The sequence below is a fragment of the Phaenicophaeus curvirostris genome, chromosome 3, assembly GCF_032191515.1.
Source record: "Phaenicophaeus curvirostris isolate KB17595 chromosome 3, BPBGC_Pcur_1.0, whole genome shotgun sequence".
Taxonomy (NCBI): Eukaryota; Metazoa; Chordata; class Aves; order Cuculiformes; family Cuculidae; genus Phaenicophaeus; species Phaenicophaeus curvirostris.
Genome location: NC_091394.1, coordinates 79,085,539 through 79,109,539, shown reverse-complemented (window position 1 = coordinate 79,109,539; position 24,001 = coordinate 79,085,539). Strand labels below are relative to the sequence as shown.

The 24,001-nt window shown below is 35.3% G+C and overlaps 1 protein-coding gene across 2 annotated transcripts in view; it reads right to left on the bottom strand.

The window, feature by feature from the left end:
• The window catches only part of ZFPM2 (zinc finger protein, FOG family member 2), a 305,780-nt gene that overhangs the window by 218,203 nt on the left and 63,576 nt on the right, over window positions 1-24,001 (bottom strand). For both annotated transcript variants that reach the window (XM_069854516.1, XM_069854517.1), the window contains one exon: window positions 11,204-11,305. In XM_069854516.1, the coding sequence (XP_069710617.1) occupies window positions 11,204-11,305 (102 nt within the window). The remainder of the gene's footprint in view (window positions 1-11,203; window positions 11,306-24,001) is intronic.

Here is a 24,001-nt window from a genome sequence, read left to right as displayed (position 1 = left end):
TATGGTAACAACAAAAATGCATGCAGCTGCAGCAAAAATCTTATTACTAGTAAATAAAATAAGAGCATTATGCCACCAGAAGATTTTTATTTTACAGCTGAAATGAAAGCCATGAAATATGATAGGTTTTTCAAAATTTTAAAACAAAAATGCAGAATTCAAATGAGTTATTGAAAATTACCATGTTATGTAAGGCCTTACTATCCCCCCACCACTGACAATGAAGTTACTGTGAAATGAAAACTTCACACAGGCTAAAGATCTAGTTCGCACTTTTCAAAAGAGAAAAAGTTGTTCATTTTTAGAAGTACATATGAGTCAAAACATATGGTATATTAAGTGTTTTAATAAAAATGTTTCAAAATAGGAGGTAAGTAAGAAAATCAAAGAAACCCATGAAACAATGTTCTGCAATTAACAAAAACTCAAGAAGTTATGATTTGAAGTCCTTTGTTATTGCATTCAGAATTCAACATCTTACTGAAGACTCAACCTTTACCGTCTTTTTACGTTGTTACAGGAGTGGAAAGGTGCCTTTAGCATTGCTTTGATTTGCATCCATATTAATTTATGCAAGCTAACATTTTGCTGAGCACATAGCGAGTACAATGATAAAGGTAGCTCCTTCCTGGAAGAGCTTCTGACCTAAGGCCATAGTCCTACAAACACTTACATATGTGCTTAACTTAATGCATGCAAGTAGGTCTTTGTTTAATGGCATGCTTAAACGCATTAAATTAAAATTTTGTAAATGCTTTGCAAGATGGGAGCCTAGAAGACCAAGAGCATTCTCCTATAAGTAGATTTTTTTTTTTCTTGTTATCTGGAGAGAAAAATAAAATTAAAAAAGACATTGATTCTATCTTAAAATGCCAGGTTAATGTGGAAAAATAGATTTAGGCATGTATATCTTGCAGTGTTCTATGAAGTCTTTTTCTTGGAGATTTAAGCTATTTTTAGACACTCAAACTATATTTGTTCCCATCTCCCACTAATAAACTTCCAGACAGACGAACACTCCCCTGGTGACTGTGGCTAACAGTCTTTCTCCTAAAAAGTAAGTGTATTTGTGAGTCTTGTGCAAACGATATACGCATTCATGTATTAACTAGCCATTAATAGACTAGGTGTTAATTCCACTGGCATCAATGTGTACTTTTCTATTTCAAATGACTGGAAATTTTAATGATCTATTTTGAGATCCTTAAATTTAAAGGCCAAGTTTTACCACCTTGACATAAAATAATACATTTCTGCCCTTTGTTAAAATTTAAATTAGCATAAGTAATTGCTGAATTTGGGCATATATCTGACTAACAGTAGTCACAGTGCTTAGTACCAGGCTAGAGAGAAGACAATGTTAAACTTGGTGAAATTTGACAGCATATTACCCTACAAATAGTCCCCTGACATCCATAGGGCATCAGTGGGAGTGATGAGTACTCCAACTGAAGGTGGCCATGTTAGGTTACAGCAGTCAGTTTCAGTATTTGGTATTCTTTATTTATGCATACAGACTGCTTAATATAGATAAAGCAAAGATCTGACTGCTGGTGAGCAAAATAAAGTCATTTTTCACAGTTATGATGTCATCAAAGGACTGTATTTCATGGCTATAACATCTTTGCAAATATATACATAAAGTGGTATCCCCAAGGAGCACTACTTGCTAAGTCTGCCTGAGGTCCAGCAAGGTGGACCTCCTTAAATTCCATTTAATGTACATTAAGATTTGAATATCAAGGAAGTCTAAATAGCCTAAGGGTAGAAAAGGCATTCTGAGTTTCACACACTGTAGCATACTTCCCATATTACATGAATTTTTCTATATATTATGTGCTGTCTTATCTTCAATTCACTCTTTAAAAATTTCAGCACACCATTTTCCTTTCATGCATTTATCTGTGCATATATGCTTTATATATTATATGTAATTATAAAATTACAAGTCAAGTGAATCTCATATAATATATAAACTATTATCAATGCAGTCTCAGAATTTTAGATCTTGAAAATAGAATTTGATTACTTTATTCTCTCTAAACCAATATCACTGTAATATCAGCCCTAAGCAATATGAGCTGCTAAAATCATTTGGTTCCATTTTTCCAAAAAGGAAAACTGATAGGATTATTTTCGTGATAAATTAATTTTACCATGTAATTGCAATTATGACTTCTAATTAATGAATGGTTTCAGCTTCACTAACTAGGTCAGCATTTTTCTTTTAAAAATATATTATTTTTCTCTTTAGATAAGCGTCATGATATGACCAAGCTTTGGGGAAATGCACATAGCATTTTTACAGGGCAGTGATCCCAGAAGCTGAGAGATGGTGAAAGTAATGTGATGTACTTTGCTACACACTCAAGCAATTTCTTGTCTCTTTTACAAGAAAAATCAAACTGCAAGCAGATGGCAAGTCTTTTTACTGGGGAGGATCACAGTTTCTAAGGACTTTTAGAGTATTATTTAATTTCTTGACTAAGTTTCCAGTACGACACTGAGCAATGTGAGATCAGTAAATCAGTAGGGCAACTAATCAATTACCTCATACTTGCCAATGTGCATAGGACATTGTAGAATATATTGACAACAGGCAGAATTCAAGGAGGACAGCTTTTCTGTAATCAGATGTATTCCTACAGAGAATTATTATAGGAATGTGAGGCTTAATACATGCATCAAGTATGATAGAGTCCAGTGCCCCATCATGGTCTTTGCTCTGTCAGATCACTTGTTTGAAGGTACCATAGCAATCCACAAGAACATTTTTCCAGTGTCCCCTGAAGATGTCCTCTGGCACATTTTAAATTCCACATTGTTCATCTCCAAGTCACATCCCTGTCAACAATCTTACCGCACCATTCCTTGATTCCAGATGAGTCATGCATCGTGGTGCGAAGATACAGTAAAGAAAATTAAGTAAGTTGTAACTATTAAAACCAGGATTAGCAGGACAAGATGAGAGAAAAATAATTTCCTTGGAAGAGGATAAAAATCAAATTTTGATGGCTACAACATTATAGATGTAGCAATTAAACTAAATGCTAGCTCTTATCTGGCTGCAACACACCAAAATATCTGTTGTTTTATTGTAGATTTTCCTATTTTTGCTTCTAGAAATAATTATATATTTAGAGAACAACCCTTAATGAAAATTACTGTGAAAAGTTCAGATCCAATATATGCTTTGAAAAGTAGTCAATACCATGTTAAGCAATTCTGTAATGCAGGGAAAAATGTTTTTTCTCTGAGAATAAGTCAATAAAAATCATAAAGTACAAACCACAATAGTAAAGGTATTAAGTAAATAAAGTTTAAAGTTATACATAATAATTTATCGCATTGAAACAAACAATGCGAAGCATTTACAATGTTGTATTATGCAAACCTTTTAAACAGAGCTGTATTACATCAAAGAAAACTCTCAGTGAATGTTTATCATGAGCGCTGTCCAGACAGCCTCATTTTTTAATGAGAACTAGTATTTATTTATATATGCAAGTCAAAGATATATAAACTTATTAGTGGTTTTGGCACCACACGATAAGTATCAAACTTCAGATAACCTAATGAAGGGGTTTTTTTACACAATGATGTAATCTGAAATTCAGTCTCCTTTGAGAACCACCCAGCCCAAAATGTATATATGCACTCCTTTGGAACAATATTTCCATAGTATACATTGCACTCACCGTCGTTCTAAATTATGCACAATAATTCATCATTGTGGTTTTATGCTGATAAAGCATCTTTAAAATCAACACAACTATGTATCACAGAAGCAAAGACCTGAATGAGCTCACCTTAAATATTTTTATAGCTTTATCCTCAATCTCTGAAATACACCAGCCAATATTCTTTTTATAACAAACAATACACCAGCACATAATCCTGCAATACTCACTAAAGATAAAATTATGTAAAATACTTGAAAGATTTTCAATCTCTAATCCCCAAGGACATGTTGTGAAGTCAAGTATGGCTGCTCAAGTTTTCCAGCTTGAAACATTGCTTGACAGTCTTGAGGGAGACATGGGGGAGCAAAGGCAAAGAACAAGTTATGATGGGACAATTAGCTTAATTTTTTCTATAACGTATCATAAAAGATGCCACAGATACACTGGACTGGTTGCCCACACTGGCAAACTGGGCATTCGCAAGCATTTTCTCCACACATACGATTTAATACGCTACAGATTAAAAACAGGTTTTGTAAGTAGCCCTGATTATGTAAAAGCACATTTGTAAAGCTTTGAAACCTTTGAAGGAAAAAAAAAAAACCCAAACCAAAACCAAATTGTGCTTTTACAGGTTTCCAAATATAGGCTTTAATCCTTATTACTTCTGTCTACCCAAATATCAGCATAGGCATATTATTAGCTTTAACTCTGGGTCATACTTCTGAATATTTGGTTCTGGGGTTTCTCATGGATTCCATTAGAAAACACCAAAAATTTTGTAACTGAAAAAAAAAATGCAGTCTGACACTATTAAGACAACCATGCTTACTTTTGCAATGTTGGTGAATAAGTGCCAAGTGATTGCAAGAATGTTTATTGTAGCATTTCTGTAACATGACAGTTGCTGCACTTTACAAAGACCCTGTAGACACTCCCTTGTCTGAAGCCTACATAAAGAAGAGAAAAAGATCTAAGATCTAATATTCAATCCATATGGTTGTTTTGAGCACACAGTGGTAAAGCACCCTAAAAAATGAAATATGGTAATTAAAAACCTAAACTCAAAAGTGTACAAAGCTGGTCTGACTGAGCTAAGCAAAAATACTGAGAAAGTCAAGCTCAGAATTTAGGGAGGAATATTGCCCTTGGTACTCTATCACAGTCCCATGAGCATAATGTCCAATTTCCTTTTGCAACTCTGAACCATTCTGAACTGTGTAATCTGGGGGGTAGATACTAGTATCCAGTTTGTCACTCACACACCACATGAAATTCTTTACTCTCAGCTAATGGAGGTACAATGGCTTCTGATGATAATGTTCTTATTGTTTTAATTACATGATTTCAACTTCTATGTTATGATGTCTTAACAGTGAGTAAATAAAGCAGCTTTAAAAGGGGTAAGAGAAAGATGTATTCTAAAAATCAAAATATTTTCTTTAATAATATGCTGGACACAGAATACATCACTGAAACTAAATGAAAACTGCTAGTTCTAGAAATAAAGCCATCTAGCATCTCTCACTAGGTATTTGCATCCAACTGCTGGACTAAAGGCATGTGTGTTAAATAACATTATGTTGTGTATATAGTTCAGTACATTAACACATCCATCCTGCAATTGTTGAAGCCAGTGTTGCTACGCAGTATTCCACATGCAATAATCTTAGCTGAATTAATGAGAAAAACACAACAAAGGACAAAATAGTTGTGGACTGATTACACGTCCCTTTTGATTCTCATCCCATCTGTTTCCACAACCAGACATTGTTTCTTAGTCCTTTGCAATTAACAGGGTGTTGTATTGCCTTTATGACCAAACTAGAGCGGAGACAGTCGAAAAGTGCAAAGCCTTCTGCCAGCCACTGCCAGTCCCATGGTGCATGAAACTACAAGAAACAGTGTATTATAATGCAGATGTTCATTGATTCCCTGCAGAATTTCACAGACTAGGAGTCCTTCACTGTGCAACCTGTCGGGATTTGTATTTTACATAATACCCACTACATAGTGTATCATGTCCAAAGCAAAGTACCTAGTGAATCTGATCACTCGTCCCTTGCACATCTTTCCCAGCTATCAACTTTTTTCAAAGAACAAGAAGTCTTTTGTGCTTGAAACATAAATGCTAATCAGAATACATTTCTAATGTCTATTCCCTTACATTTAGAGTTCAATACTGGACATAAAAAAGTACAAAATCATTTCAGAAGACACTGGATCGATCTCAATTCTACCTAGTCTAGAAATTTTGCCCAACTGCAGATTACCCTGGTTTCCAAAGAACAATTTAAACCTCCCATACTGAAAATGAAAAGCCTTGCAATGTCAAGTAAATATTTTACATACGGGTATATAAAAGCTCGGGAACAGTACATTAGAAACATCAAACTAAAGACTAGTAGATGTGAGGTTTTTAGATAGCCTCACTTTTCTGAAGCATTTTGACCACCATAAAAATGAAGTTCTCCATACAAGAAAATGTTACTTCTATACTAGGTTCATTACTTTTGAAATTAAATTTAAATTGACATATATATGTTAATTGTGTGAAATAATGATAAAGTAATGTCATCCCAACTGACAAAACATTTGGAATGCTTGACGAGGGCTCCAGTACTTGTTGGTTACTGATATTTTAAGTTGCAAGTCAAATGAGGTAATGCTTATTTTTAAGTTTACAGAATCCTATGATATTTGCACCTTGAATCAGGAAAGGGATGCTACAGAAGTCACCATAACAATTGACATCAAGACAGGGAATATCTATTTTCAAAACTCAGCCTATTCACATGGTTTTAGGGGAACTGCATTACAACTCAGTTCTCTCTTAAAACCTTGGGGACCACCATTTCTGGCTAGTGGGCATCATTCCATTTTGTCAAAGTGTATACATCTTGATTTGTCAGGCGTGACCTAAAAATGAAAATCCTCCCCATTACTTGATTCTATATATCACACGAACTCAGTAGATCATGCAATCTGTTTCCCAGAAACGTCATATTTGCATGTGTGAAAAGATGGCAGCAAAAGTTGGATTGCTACTTTCATGTGAGTTCACACGGCCACTCTCACTTTCCCATCTTTCAGGCCTGTATGGGGAGCAGTCAGCCTACAAAGTCAATTACCTTGACTACACACTTCTGGTAAAGGTCAAGGACGGTTAATTGTGTGCGCCAATGAATGGTTCTGGGCACTGAGGCCAACTAGTATGTGCTGGGCCGTATTTATGAGCTAGGAGATTTCCTTAGCCTTCAAACAGGTGACTGTCCACAAACTACCTCTGGAGAATTTTCCCTGCAAGACGTTAAATACCAAACCTTGCAATCTCCTTGAGAAAAGAATCATACCAGGGACTATCTTAATGCTTCACAATTATGTACTACTCAGCTTCTGTCACTATTGACTTTACTAACACAAGTGTAGCCTATTTTTCCTTAGTACTTTAAGACCTGCTACTGTCCTTTAAGGGACAGTAAAGTGTTCATCACGTAGGAGCAGAGAGGTGGGGCCCTGGGAAGTGTCTGCAGTGTCTACAGCATCACGATCAAACAAGTTGAATGCCATGCAAAAGTACTTGGGGAAAAATGGTTTTAGTCAATCAGACCTAAAACAGAAGGACGCTTTGTAGATTTCTACAGATCAGGCTTCAGGTCATCAACACAACTCTGGGCTACTCATGGAAAAGGACTGGGAACACTACAGTCCTTAGAGACTCGGATCAGTTGAATATACAAGACTGAAAATTATTTTAAATCCTGTACTTAACATATAGGTGTGGTAACCTCTTAAAACAGCTCCAGTATCAGAATCCAAACCATGGAGACAGTGGTCCACTAGCATTTACTTCATCTACTTTAATAATATTAAAGGGTCAAAACAAAACCTGCGGTGCAAAGTTCAACTTGATTCTGTGCCCACATGGCCTCCTCCTAGCTTCAAACCAGTGATGGAAATTGGATCAAAATTCACAGAAGCCTTCCCCTTCTCCTCCAAGGTCCCCTCTCAGCTCCCGTTACGGGAGCCCTGCTTTTAATCCAATATCCACTTCACTACAGAAGATTTATTTAGAATGCTTCTTGTTTCATAAAGGGCTCCAAAAGTCTGCAGTGATTTCTGACACTTTGTTATAATGTTTCTATGACCCCCCCCCCCACATACCACACCACCACCCAGCCTCATTTTCATATGGATACAAAGCATCGGGATAAAATGATGGTTCATTATAGTGGTACAGAGCTCTTATCTTCATCCGGCAAGAGTCATTTCCTTCCAAAGATTGAAATGCAAATGTGAAAATTAATGATAACTGCATTATCTGATAGCAGAGATAATACCGATTCACTGTCAGAGTAACACACAGTCGCTCTATGATTTCCTCTGCTTCTTCATAATATTCTTCTTACTGTCAGACTATATCTATGGTTAACTATGTTTCATGGATTTTTGTTAATTTACATCAAATAGCATTTCCAAGATCTTATATCTACCACGTTTCCCCAATCAAAAAAGAAATGAAATCACGACAGTAATCTCCAAGTCCTTCTTAGGACTGGTTTAAAAAGAAAGAAAGAGAAAAACGAAAAAAAGAAAAAAAAAAAAGAAGGAAAAAGGGGGGAAAAAAAGACTACCGTTAATGTCTGTTTCCATCTACTAAGCATTCCAATCTATATTATATACTTTTGCTTTGTAACCCAAACTGTTCATAGTATTACTAAATAGTGCAGAGCAAACCAAATAATCAATATATAACATCAGTTCTGACTTCATCCTGCTTCACTATTATCAACACCAGAAGTTCGGTTGATTTACTGGAGGCAGAATTTTACACTTGGGAAACTTTCACTTTAGGTGGAGATGAATATAAACAATACATTAGAAAATAACATAAAATGACAACGAGAATTTTAGGTCTAATTTATCACTACATCGTTTGGATTTTTTTTTTCATTTTGGATATGAGGACAAAACACATTTTCTCACCTTCTAGGAAAAATGCAGGTTTCAAACTTCTGACACTGACTTTCAAAACTATCCAACTCACAAAATCAGCATGTTCTGCAATAAAGCTGTTCTTTACGGTTACGAAATCAAGAGCTCACATGGGGGAATTGGGATGGTCTAGTTGACTGCACACTGCATGTGAATTAAGGAGAGATCCAATTCTTACAATCAAGATTTTCTGAGTGGCATTAATTTCACTCTCTATTCAGCTCACCAGCTGCTAACAGAGAATATTTCTCTGTCATAAAAGGCAAGTACAACTCATCTGATGGCTAAAATGCTCAGGTATTACTGGACCTCTGTGGGAAGAAAGTCAAGAGAACTGAGGAAAAAGGATGATGGAGTGGTGTTTGAAAACTTTTTGGCTTAGTTAGACAGAACCAGAATATGTACAGGATGTCTTCTGTTGTATTGCTTTATTCCAACACTACAAAATAGCACAAAATTCAGAAAAGCACACAGATGCTGTAATTCTTAACATAGCTTGAATAGACAATTTCTCGAGAAATAAAAGTAGGAAGTTGTTTATGTGGACTGCCAGTGCTTATTCATTATAAATGCATCAAAACAGTACAATATTTATAAAAGTAACATATAGTATATTCATTTATTCATTCCGTTTTAATTACAAGGAATTATCATGGTCAACCAGCCTAACTTGTGGCCCAGTGTAATCCACCCCATTTAACATATTCCATTGCTTACAACAGAATTAGATCACGTTCTCAAGGAAAGAATGTAATTCTGAATGTAAATATTTCTAACGATGAATAAATGACTTTTCATAACATGTTCCAATAATTAACTTTTTAAGCACTAATATCTGTCCTATGTGTCTGAAATTGTGGAACTTCATTAAATTTTCTGATACTTTTGATAGAAAAAAGGTGCTTAGTGTTATCAGACTTTCACTCTGAAGTTAAAGGAGTGCGTAAATAGGTTGTCCTTTAATATTTTCTTTGATCAAATATTAGGGAAGGACCTAGACTTTTCCATAATACCACTCCTTTCAACATTCTAGAGTCTCTTCTCTTAATCTCTTTCAAATTTTAACATAATTCTTGAAGTGTGAATGTAGAAGACAGAACCTTATTTCAGCACCAAACGAGACCACTAACTAGACAAGCAAGATCATTTGAGAACCCTCAGTTACAGAAACACAGATTTTCCAGCACAAATGTTTAAAATACACCAGAAACATTTAAATTATTCTTTCCCTTTTCCATTCCTTTCTTTATACGTATTATACCCTTGTAAATAGCCAACATTTAAAGGAAATAGAGCTGTTTATTTCATGTTGGTAGTCATCAGTTTTCTGAAGTCAAAAAGAATCTTCCCACATTCAGCTTTGATTTGCATCTTATTCCACATTAAAACTACCAATAAATATTACAAGAAATACATACATCTCCATGTCTCACTTTTTTTACCAGCAAAATGAAAAATATTCCTTTTATTCCATGTCATAAAAGATAACCCTGAAACTTTTGTATGAGATAGCTCATATAAAAGCAGCAACAGCTTAAAAAATGCATATTCAACTATGCTGAAGTACACTAAAAATGAAAAACCACCCATTTCACATAGTTTTTAAAATTACATAAAAAGTCATATGTTAATAACTGACAGTCTAAGTCTACTATGAAGCTGGAAAAGGCCATTCTGCTACATCCAAAGTGCCTCTTGTTATTTTAAATGCACTCCTGTGTATTTTAATACTAAATCATGTTTTCATATAACACCATAGTAATTTACAGAGAATATAAACTTATTCATGGATTGTCATTAAAAACATTTTAAGTGATATAATAATAATTAAATATACTATGTCTTAATATCTTTATTACATTTTATTGCATTCCCATGCTGCCATTACATGTTTTACCTTAGCACCATCTTCACTGTGCATAATAGAAAATGTCACTGTACATTACCAGTTTAATTGTGAATTTTAGAAATTCACACTTACTTGACAGCAATCTAAGAGCTTCTCTTTCAACTGAGATCAATAACTAGTTGTGCTAAATGTTTTCTATTGGTTTAACAGGTAAATTAAGTCCTTGAAAATATCAGTAGATACCATATCTATTTGTTAAGCTCAACATGTTGCTAAATATAGGCACAAAGCTTGAGAAGCGACACAGGCGCTTGGTTGGTCTTCTGGAGTCAGAGCAGAAAAGCTTCTACCATAATACAACCATGGAACTGAGAACTTACAGATAGATTTTAATCCTAAAATTTTAAGCAGCAACAACATTTCCCTTTATATCAAGTAGATACATATGGCATTTTATGTCAAACAATTTTTAAAACGTTTTAGCCAAAATTGTTTCTTACTCAAGAACTTTATCTTAGTACTTCTCTGTCAATATCCTTGACTTCAAAGGCTCATTTAAAAAATAGTCTATTAAAAAATCAATGCAAAGCATAACACATTTACTGAAATAATAACATTAAAAAAACTGGAATCTAGTTTAAGACACTTTTCTTGGCTTTCAGTTGTTTTTTCCTACCTGGCCCATCCCAACCTTCAGTTTCCACAGCAAGCTGCCCTGGTTTCTCTGACCTTGCATCACCATCAGATTCTGCTGCTTCTGGGATGTTTTCTTCATTGCCTGAGAAAACAATGAAAGAAATACAGTAATGACATACTTCAATAGTGTCTTTTAGGCAGAACTCCTACAATATCCAAACAACCATTTATGTGCATAAATGAAAACACGTGCATGTGTATAAACAGCAAGAAAAGGAAAAAATATTTATAATAGACACAAACATCCCCGAGTTCCACATGACTCAAACAAGCCTGGAGTATCCAGTTCTTTCAGTTCTCTCAGTGGACAGACAAATCTTGGAAATCAGTGTTTACAACAGATGCTTAAACAGAATTACAACCGGCACCCAATTCTGTAACCAATCACACAATAAGTTACTAAGTTTTCATGCACAAATGAAAGAGAGAAATCAGCTCGTTACTTCCCAGGAACATATTAATTCAGTTATGCGTCTTCTTGATTTGACACTTAACCGTTTCTTATGCATTGCAGATTAATGATACTCAGCCCTCAAATACGGTCCATTCTGGCTTTTCAGGACTCTGGTGGAGTTCTATTCTGTGGTATTCAGGTATTTAAGGAATCTGCCACTAAATGTTAGAAGCTACCAGCAACTCCCCATGATAATTTTCTCCCCACCAAGCTTTATCTAGAGACATGCAATATTTCTGATGAATTTTGAAATTTTCACCATCCAGATATACCTAAGAACATTGGTCTCATAAGGTTAAGGTTTTAGAGATGACCGCTTAATTATTATTTGAAGAATTCCTTGTTTAAAGTCCAGTTATTTCACTTAATGGAAGATTCTAGGAAAGCCCCATGCAGAACTATGAAATAACAACAAAAAAATATATATATGTTAAAGGTCAGGGACTCAGGTTTTAGCACAAAATAGTCTGGCCACAGTAATGTGTTATACAAAAAGTATGAGTGCTTATCCAGGTCAGCATTTTACTGCACTGGTAGATTTTATTGTTTTAAATACTAATCAACCTGAGAAACTCTTATAAAAGAATATACTATGAAAAGTGAAAAACTAAACCTAAACAATTAACTACAATAGTCAAATAAGGTTGAATTATGAGTTATTTTTTTAAGCAATATTGAAGCAAACTTAAAAAAAAAACCTGTGCCACATAATAGTGGCAGCAAAGAAAAAAAATTATGTATATTTCAGAATCTGAATCAGACTGTTGGTTTGACAACAGCAGAGCAAGAAGGAGCAAAAAGCACAGCAATTAAACAGTAACTTGTAATTTTTTCCCCACTCATGATAACAAAAGCTTTTATTAGCAATGTAGGTAAAGAACTGCGATTACAACAAACCATGCCAGATCCCATACGTTATCACTGGAACTATATTTATACCAGATAAGCTTGTGACCCATAGTCTTCAAGTACACGATTATATACAAACACTATAAACTATTAACTTCATGTGCACTTGCAATGTCTTGTAATAACACATTCACCCTTGCATTTGTAGAACAAACAGTTTTTCAGATCCTAAGTATAAGAGCCTGGTATACAACTTTGCACACAAACACAATACCATATCACACCAGACTCTGATAACAAAAATACAGTTTGCTGTATTCGTAGTACTAAAAATATAGCTCAGTGTATCCATAGGCACTTAAAGGCTAAAACACATCATGATTATCTAGTATAACTTTTCTGTTAAAGACACCATACAACTCTACCTAAGCATGTAAAGTTCATGTGCTTCAGTTCAATCTGAAGTAAGCTTCAGAAGCATCCTACCTACTTGTATGCTGAAAAAGCTTCAAGTTTCTCGTAAGCAGTTTTAGCAATTACTTGGTTTTAATCACCTACCCTACTTCAAATTAGCATTTGTATAGTTACTTCACAGTAATGAAAGAGAATTCTGGTGGTTTGGGGTGGACAAAAGAATGTATCAGATATTTTTTACCTTCATAGCTATTTAAAGCTGCAACAAATTGTTATTTATTGAAGAGATAAGAGAGACATTTTTCCAAGTTTCAAACGAGGCAAGATCAACTTCAGTTTTCTCCAAAACTGTACTTCATAGCAAGTACAATTCTGATTACAAGCTTTTAACTCAAGCTGTATAATCACCATAGCAAGCTCTTAAAATTTCCTTTGTTTGGAATTTTTATGCTACAGAAAATGTCTTCCTTCCATAGTAAACAATAGGTCTCTAGGGACTTAATCAGAACAAGGAAACAAAATTTTGAAATAATATTCCTTGCCCAAGCATGGAAAATTCTAGCTCTGGAATATAAAACTTTTTCCAGGTTATAATATATGCAAACCTGGCGTTAGCATGCAAGTTTGAGCATTCTTTCAATCAATGCAACCAACCAGAACATCAAACAAACAAAACTATTAGAATTGAAATAGGAGGAGAAACTTATGTGAAAAGATTGGACTGAAGGGCAAAAGAAGGACAGAATTATAGCTAAGGTATGCAACCTACAGCACACAGTTACTAAGCATCTGGGAGATGAGGAAAGATCTGAAAAGGTACGTTATGGCTTAACATTTTCATTAACTTGATTTTTCAGTGTTTCACAAAGTATGATCTTACATGTTTTTCAAAATCAAGTTTTCATGAATCAGTGCACATCCTGTACAAGCAGAGTGGAACAAGATGTGCAGAATCTACATTAAGGAAAACTTTCTTTTGCATCTAGAAGTATTTTTAATTATTTTCATTGATATTGTCTATTATTCACCAGCTACCAAGCCCATGCCTTAGACACCTGAAATACCACAAAACTGATTTATCCTGTACCCCCATACTACTCTCACTCTGTACTGAAGTAATATTCTTGCAAAACTGAGAAATAGCACATTACTGTGGATTTCAGAATCCAACAGTAAGGGATGTCTACCCTAGGCTCAGCTGAGCATCAAGGTCAGGTGAAAACAGTCAATCAAGTCAATCCATTTGGTTGTGGAGTCACTGCAACTTTAAGAAGCCAAATGGAGGTTTAGCACAGGAGCTGATAACAAAACACATCTCTCAAGCTTTTTTCTTTTCTTTTCTGTTACTTAATGCTACTTTAGCAGCTAACATTTGTTTAGCACAAAGGAGTTTATTTCCTTACAGAATTTATTTTCTTTCCTTTGTTTACTCTTTTTGTTCATTCACTGACTATTTTCCAGTCTCAATAAGACCATTTTTTATATTTATTTTAAAACTGATTACATTTTTCTTCAATTTACAAGTGTAGACATTTAATTGGATCCAGGACATTATTTTTTTTCTTTCTTCCAAGTCAAATCAAGTGGTTTTTGTTGCCTTACTATGCCATTCACTTTGCCACTAACATGTTGATTCCCTCCTAATCCCATTCTTCCACTTTTTTCTCATGTGTATTTCTTCACTTCGCTGCTCAACTACATTCTGTGTTTAATTTAAAGGAGAAATAACTTTTTACCATCAACACCAAAGACTAGTATAGAAGTATTGGCAATGATAAATGCTTTAAAATGAAGAAAAACCTGCTTCTGTTTATGCTTTTCCTTCTGGCAATTAAGAACAGTAGGTGAATTCTGTCCTTTAAAGGAAAATTATTGCATGAATAAAACTCATATGACGAAGGATCTATAATATCACATAGTACTTTTAGTCAAGGTTCAATTAAGTCTACTGAACTTTCAGCTATTTCTCTATATTTGCTATTAAAGTTTGGGCCACATTTATTTCCTTTATGTCTGAAATTCATTTCCTATATGTCTGAAAGTTAAGCTAGTCCAAACTATATATATAGGTGCTCCTATAGAGAGGGAAGAGAGAAACCTCCACAGTAATTCATCCAATTCAAGGATGCCTGAGATACGAAACTCCTCTCGGTGTCTCGGATAGCTGAAATGAACCATCCTCTGAAACACACGGCTTAGACCAGGAACCAATCCTTAGCCAGTCAGAGTCAGGTGAAACAAATCTCTATCTCACAATGAAGTGCTGAATACACAAAATACTGCTCAACTAAGAGGAAAAAAGTCTTATTCAAACAACTTCAATAATGTAATATGAATAGAATTTTCACCTTGACCTTACAGTTTCTTACCAGCATTAACTTTCTGTTGCTCTTCAAAAACAGTTCAAAGTTTTTAAATGTATTTTAACATTCTAGTGTTTATCCAATAGAGACAAGTGAACACATTAAACCACTGTAATTCAAGGTACTATAGTTGGTCAGGGAATCTGAACACTGTACAAGAGTTTTATTCCCAGAAACATGAGAAGGAGAACTCTTAACATCTCTGAAAACCCTGACAAGAAGGAAAAGAGAGACTTGAATATTAACACGTAAATTCACTTTAATCTTTTTAACAAATTAAAGGCTTCCCAATTTGTACTTAATCAGCTTGTACCACGAGAAGTTGGGATATTTCAAAGAAGCACATGGGTTAGCAGTTCTTCTCAATCCTGCTGTTTTAATCCACGTTGTTCAGTCTCGTATAATATAACTATTGAACTTTCTTCACTACGAATGTTATAGCAGCTGTTGGTTACTCTGTATTGTATTTTGCAATCACCTAAATCAACAAAGTATTTTTAACAATGAACAGTTCAAAACTGACAGATCTACTTTCTTGTTCACAACTGCTTATCACAGTATAGATACCATATATGTTTGCCAGGTGCTTCCTATAGTTAGGATACCTTCACAGAAGCCGCTCACAAAAGATAAGGTCATAAAAGAGATGAAAAATGTGCAAGCTTCATACACTCATGGTTTTATCAACAGACAAAACAGCTTTGGGTGAAGGACTGTACCAGTCACAAACAGCACATGGCAGCTTCTATTAGAGTGAGAAAATATTAAAAGTCTGAAATTTAGTTTGTGCTCATTCTTCCTGGCAGCATAAATATATGCTTAAATTATTAACATCCTAATACAGTTGCTCAGAGTGAAACATCACTTCTCAAACAAAATAAATCAATTCAGAAATAAACTGTTACAAAGCCTTCGCTTTCTGTACTGCCAAGAGAAAACACACAATGCAAAGACTCGGGGAGTCAGTCACTTTAGACTACAATTTAGCAAGTACATAAACTTAGATACGTTAATAGGCCAGCGTGACTGATTTTGCAGGGGCAGGATTTCTTGGGGACATGGGGGAAGGGGCCTTTTCCTTCTTTCTGCTACAACCTACAGCAGCAGTAATTCCAGATCTGACCCAAGAAGAGTACTGTAGAGTACTGAAGAGTACTGAGACTGTACATACAAACTAGATGCCAGAGTTTCAGGAACTATAAATTAGCATTCAAAAATTGTCCTTAGCTATTTGGTTTATTACAGTGCCTAGAACCAGTAACACAGATTACACACATTGATAATCTTGTTCTCGAATCCTACACTGTAAGCTGAGAATCATTGCCAAGTACCTCTCTTCAGAAGGAGCACTCATGTAACTTTGAAACAAACCATATACAACTTAAAATATAAATGCAATGTACCTAATTCATTCAACATAAATTATTATTCGCTTGCTATTCTTAAGAATAACATTAACATCTAACAGGACTTAACAGTCCTTGTGGATTACCTCTTTTTAAAGGATTCTATGTATATATTTAACAAGCAGAAGTCTCTAACTTTTATGGCAGTGCAAGTTTTCAGCAGACATAAAAAATCTGGGAATAAAATGCAGGTAAATAATGAAAAAAAAAATATTTAAATAAGCTTTTGGTGTGGAAATATAACTCTGAGAATAAAGATAGTAAGTAAATTAGGAGGGATGTTTCCATACTTTGCTCTATTTGGCACCTGGTACGAGGACAAGGTAACCAATACAGAGGCCTACAGTGCTGTACAGATGGGTTTACAAGCCCTGCAAGGACAGAGACAGAGAGAAAAAGAGATCTGGTACTATAATTTCATCTGATGCATAGCTGATATAATTTCAGTGAAGTCCACCAAAGTCAACTGACACTCTACACATACAGTATGTTTGAGCAAACTTGTCCTGCCAGATTTGCTAACACGTGTGTAAGAAACTAGCATTTGTACATGTTAATCCACTGCATTTTATTGTAGATTATATTAATCATCTGAATACTTTGCCTCTTTGCAGCAATCATTGTTTTTTGTCATGCAGATTCACACTCATACTTTCTCCTGGGATAAATCTCATTAGAAATAATATGTTTCTAGTTGCCCTAAGCACTATTAAGATTATTTATCCAGCAAATGTCAAAAGTAACGCGCTGTCTGTTATCCTAAGTTTTAGGAAAGGTATATGAATATCCATGTCTTGGTAAGCACTTGCATGTGTACAAGCTGTTAACTCTCCAAAATAAAGGCATAGAAAGCATTTTGGTTCATATTAAAATCACCATTTTAAGAAAATGACATTTTCATACAATGACATTTCAGCACAGTGATCATGTTAAAAAAGCGTGTCAATTATTTCTAACCATTTCAGCTATAGCACTTTTCTCCTAGGATGAGACACTGTAGTGCAGTAAGTTCATCTAGACTGAGTCTGGCCTTCCTCTTCCTCTAAATGTTTGATATGTTCTCATTATTGCACTGTTTCCTTTTGAAGTCCTTTCAAGACAAGGATCATTCATTCAAATGTATTTCCTGCAGAACAGTGAAAGCATTCTCTAAATTGTATTCCAGACTTTCTATTAATGAGTTTTATATTTATATTAATTTTTAGGGAGATACTCTTGTGGCATCAGTACTACAAATGAGTGTCATTCAGACACACCGGCTACCAAAAAAGCTTCTACAGATTTAGAGGAAAAGAATAGCCTTGCAACCTTTGAATCTTTCCCCATTAAAATCTCAAATACAAAAGCTCTCTAAAACATTTTTACAGTACCAACCTGGGGTTCAAACTTACATAGCTCTAGGCACTTGATCAGGAAAGAAGCAGACGCACATTTTTAAAAACATTTAAATGTCCCCCAAAAAGGCTGCTGCTTAGTATAATTTTCAAAAATCTTTTCAATGAAAAGTGACAATCCATGAGACTCTAGAACACCCTGCAACGTAAGTGATGTGACTTCAGGGATGTTCTAGCAAGTTTCAAAGTCTAAGCCTGAAGACTCTTTCACAGGTTCATATTTTGACTTAATTAAATAACAATTCTGTCCCTTTTCGACTGCAGAAATACCATCTCTTATGAGAATTCTTCACCCAGCCAAGAAAATCTCGTAAGTTTGTAACGTGCAGCTGAAGTCATTATCATATGTACATCCTATTTTACTGTGATTTCCACACATCGCTACATAACAAGTAGCAATAAATATCTGTTCTTACAACATGAAAATTTAATTTACCTTATTGTAAACAGTTTGATGCTTTTATTTTAAATAGTCAGTGCTCCAGGTGTTTCAATTCCAAAAGTAGTCAATTCCCTATTGCTGGAGGTTTTCACGTGCATACTCTATTACATGTGGTTTCAAGAACTGTTTAGACTCCTATGAGTAAAACCAAGAAAAAGACCTAGCAGTCACAAATAAATGTTTCCTTCTCTCTTATCCACAAGAATTTATTCATCAATAATATCAGTGTTATTGATATTTATTGAATGTGGCATCTACTTAATTTTTTTTTTTAAGTCTTTGAGAGTAAAATTGCTGCCAACATGCCCACTGCCGACTTATACAGTACACAGCCTGTGAGCAAGTAAGCTTTTTGGACCTAGGCTGACACCATTTTTCAGGGAATATATCAGAACTCTTCCAAAGTACTCTGAAATGTTGTGTCAATAACACCAAATTAGACAAAACCCAGAAAAATGGACCTTAATTATAAATAAAATACTAACAGAGTGTGCACGAACTAAGAATCTAGTGAAATCTGTCCTTTATGCACTTCATATTATAAAAAAGATTACCCTTATTAATTTTCAATCCATATTCAGCCAAATCTGAGCTCAAATTTAAGTTAATCTGGGTTCAAGTTTTGTGACTTTCTAGAGAGTGGTCATTTTATACTACTTGTTGTAACCGATAATCCCTTTCCTCATAGCTGTGACAGAATTCATAATTTCATTGTCCTTAAGAAAACCAAAATGTGCTGACTGAAGAGGTTGCACTTGCTTTGATAAACTGCTGAAGTTGAGTAAGCTGTTTAAGAGTTTCTTTCGCTCTGTAATTCCACACAGTTAAAATAATGCTTTCTAGTTGGATGTATGCATGTACTTCCTGAAACACAGTTTGCCTGTTTATTTTTGAAATACAGTTTTCTGCTTGATGACAAATTATTTAATTGTTTTATAGCTTAACAGGAGGGTTTTCTTATCTAACGTAGGTCAAATTTTTATCCCACTGAAGTTGATGTTGATACCAACATGGATTTCAGCTGAACTGAAAATATGGCCTGAGAATTTTACATATGGGTTAGCAGTAAACAGAAAAGAGTATAGAACAGACAATCTTGTACTTGTTATCTTGGAAGCCTTCCTGTGCTCTCAAGTAAATGGCAGAAAAAGTCACTCCAACCTTTTCCAGTATCTCGTTTTTCTTCTAGCAAAAAAACAGGTAGTCCTCTGAGCTCCAGTAACAGGGAAAAAAAAGAGAAAGCACAACAGGTGAAGCACAGGCAAATGGTTATGTTCAGAAGAAAAAGGTCTCCTTTCATCCAGCCAGAATCCAATCTTACTCTGACTTAGCATTGTCAAAGGCTATTATCAGAGAAACCCCTTGCTTTCTTTGTCCATATTCAGCATCTGACAAAAAGTATGGAAGATGCACAGGATTCATTTTTTTTCAGCTGAATGGGATACAGATAAATGCATGGGAACCCTCACTCTGGGTAACACAAGAATCCAACACAGATTCATAAACACACACAAGCCAGTAAGAAGTAACTACTGTATTTCTGGAAGGAGTAGCACTGTGAATTCTTATGCAGATTCTTGTTATACTATGAGATGAAAATATATCACCACATATACACGCTATCTCCTATGCCTGCTTACCAAAAAGAATTAACGTGTTCTTCATTTACTTGGAAAGCCTATATAAAGAAAATGTGATGAATTAAAATAAATAGAAAAATTAAAGGAATATGAGCTCCAAAAGAACAGAAGCATTCCTAGGGAAAGATAATGTCAGGCGGGGGGGTGGGTGTCTGATGCCAAGCAAAGCCGAGGGCTGTGCAATCACCTCTATCAGTGCTCTATCAGTGTCTACACTCCAGCCAAATCCAGAGAAAACAAGGAGTCAAAGATTCAGGTCAATAAGCTTATAGGCGATTTGCACAAACAGCTCCTCCAGCAAGGTAAAAAACAAAGTCATATTGGCTTTTCTTTTTTATTACTTCTCTTTGAACTCCCTGGTCCAAACACACCCTGGAAATGTCAGTGTTATATGCAAGAATTTAAAGAGCTGAGCTTCTTAATCCCGTTAAGAAATAAGAACAAAGTTGCCTGTAAAGATCTCCTTATTGAGCTCAAAACGATTATGGTATAGCTGCCTTACGCTGATCCTACTTCCACTTGGTATAGCAAAAGAGGTAGAAGTTTGTCATAAAATCCATTACTTTAAAGGAAAGAAACATTAGTGATTAGAAGGTTTCTGCCTAAAAAGAAGGCAGGAGGGAGAGAAAGAAAGGCACAAATCTACTTTTTGATTCAGAAACAGAAAATAACAAGTATATTGTTAGCCATTAGATGCCTAGCATGAAAGAAGCAAAGAATATTTATACAGATGCACACACGCATACACACTCCAAGTCATAGTCCAGGGGAAAAAAGGACACAGAAATTGTTTTCGGGGTGTTAGGAGTTTGGCTGGTATTGCAGATGGGGGCATGATAGCTTTGTACATGAGGATATATTAATGATATTGAGGATATATATGAGGATATATGATATTGAGGATATATTAATGCACAGAAGAATTTAGCTTTGTATATGCTTTTCCTTATAAAGAGAATCACACTGCAGCTGTTTCCCTGAACCTCAAGCCTGGCTGCACAATCAGGTCACGTGGTTTAACACAAAAACTGCAGTCCTATGCTGGACTGGCAAGCTAGTGAGAAAATACTGTACATGAGCCGAAAACTTGGATCAAGTTCTGAGCAGATTCCGTCCTGTCCAAGCAGAACATGAGAATACAGCAGCAGGTATACACTTCAGTATGCAGAAGCACATACAATCCCTGAGTTCTCTTCTTGCTTACTTAAATAGTGTATGAGTTTCAGACAGTACTGGATTTCCCTCATCCCCTTCTTACTCCACAAATAAAGATAAGCAATGTATCAGGAACAGCAACCACGCATCCACACTCCGATCTGCTACAGTCACCCATAGCAGTTTGCGCTATAGATCCTAAATGCAATGTTTCATGAAACAATCAATCTTCATCCCACATTATGTATCCCCCATATCTTCCTATGTCACCAACTGAAGCAGAGTTAAGGGAGTAAACAGAAGCCATTTGCTTTCCAATCTGTCACCAGTAGTGTTAAGGACACTGAATCACGTTCCACTGAGGGCTGGTGCCAATATTGCCTTTGTGATGGAGTATCTATGGGAAATCTACAACAGGAGGAACAATCACAATAGCCATGCAAAAACAAAAGGAGAGGAGAATTCAACAAAATTGTCCTGGTATGCATGGCAGCAAGAAATGGATATGTCTTCTTTCTCTAATTACAAGGTAAGTACATTCTTCCATTTGTTTTATGGAAACAGTCTGATATTTTCTCTCTTGATTATTGTCCTTCCTCCATTTTCTTCTCTTGCTTCTTCCTTTCTTTCTCTCAACACAGCTACTGTGCTGTCTACTAATCTCAAGTGATCTCTCTCATTGCTCAAGATAACTTTTCCTTTGAAAGTTAATCCCTCATTGAACACTTCTGCTAAGAAGGTCACAAGGAACTGTAATTTGTTTAGACAGTACCCACCCTTACATAGTAGACAAGGCTCATATTCTTCTTGCTGGTCACAGAGAGAAAGTGTCATTTCCATATGAGTATTGCAAACTTTCTAAGCAACAGATGAAAACTTTTTTTTTTTTTTAATTTTTCCTGAGAGTATCTAAGCAGGATGACAGCATCGGACAGCAAATGAAAAACTATTTCACATTCCAAATGAACCCGATTCACTACTTTGCTTTATCCTCCCATCACCTCCAACTTCTTGGCTTTTGTATTGTTCTGTTTGTTTGTGCTCATTACTTGTATCTGCCCTCCTGTCTTCAGTAGTCCCATCATGCCTCCAGCTCACTTCTTCTCTTGCCTCTGTTAATTTTAGTTCATTTTTTCATTCCTACCTATAGAAGACAAAAGTTAGGCTGTATGTACTATCTCCACAGTAAGTTCAGTCATCTAGCCTATCACTCTTCTGCATGGGACACTGGTTACATTCTCCTATTCACACAATCTTTATTAGCAGAAGAAATACTGATGCTTATCTAATAATTCTTCTAGATCTGAATTGAGCTTGAATTAATCTTAATCTGATACAGACTCTTATTCCAGATACTCACTAGCTAGAGACTAAATAAGATGTTCAGCAATGGAGGTTCCACGTTAATACAGGCTTTGTGTGGATAGCATCACCAGATATCCTCTTTATCTGCAGTACAGGAATTTGTATTAACTAAGCATAAACAGCAATGTTCAAAGACCACAAACTGACAAAAATGCAATGTATTATCACTAAAGCTACCTCCTACCAAATTTTTTGCTTCTACTTCAAAGACTGAGACCAGTGCAGCTTCGGAGTGGAAAAACACTATGTTACTATTACTGTTGTTTCCAAAATATTCCCTTTCTCTTAATCTCACTGTCAAAACTGCAAATAAATCAAAATTTTACCTGCCATTCTGAGCCTCTTCTAAAATATTCATTGTTGGATGCAAAACTTCATCCATAAGGTTAAAAATTCACAGTTGCAAGCTTAAAGCTATCCCTGATAAAGTAGGTTGCTAATTTCTATTTTTGCTTTTAATATTTATATGAAAAAAAATTCTGTTAACTTCTTCACATTTAAGTGTAAATAAAGACTACATAGGAATAATTATTCACATGTAGCAATATTAACTGAAGATTTGTGGTACAAAAATATGGTGTAGGTGGAATTTTCCAGACTCCTTGTTGTAAAAGCCATTAATGAGCACAAGGAGAAGAGGAAAATAATAGCCAAAAGTCATAATTTTGAAACAGACAAGTTGTAAAGTGACATGTACCTCAATCAATGTGATTAATTTGCTTCACACTCTGCAGAGTCCTTCACCTTCCAATTCTGACAACTATTCTGCTGACCCAATCTCACAAACCCAAAGTAATAAGGTGGGAATGACAAGTATGGCTTTGTAAAAGTTAGCTGTTTGCAATTTAGACAAGAGACTGCTCTCTGCTTATAATATGATCAGGCATAGTTTGACAGGAAAATCTCTTCAGTCAAAAGGCAATGCCATCACATTATGAACATGTACACCCTCTACTTTCACTCATCTGAATGAACACTGAGTTCAAGAAATCTTTGCCTCCGGTGCATAGTTTGGATAGTTAAAAGCCTACAGTTTTTGCTGATGCTTGGATCAACATAGCTGGGGAGGTATGAAAAACATACCGCAGGTGAAGACTAACAGACATCTTTTCCCCAACAGTTGTGCCATATGCTGCCCATGTCTCTTGATTCCTGCAGGAAGCCACACTACTCATTTGTCCTCTTGTTCTGGGTCAACTAGGAAGAAACTCCAGGGGAAGGAAATATGGAATCAGGACAGATGAATATTTATACCAAATAAAATCCCCTTACTTTCTAGAACATTTAATGGTCTGT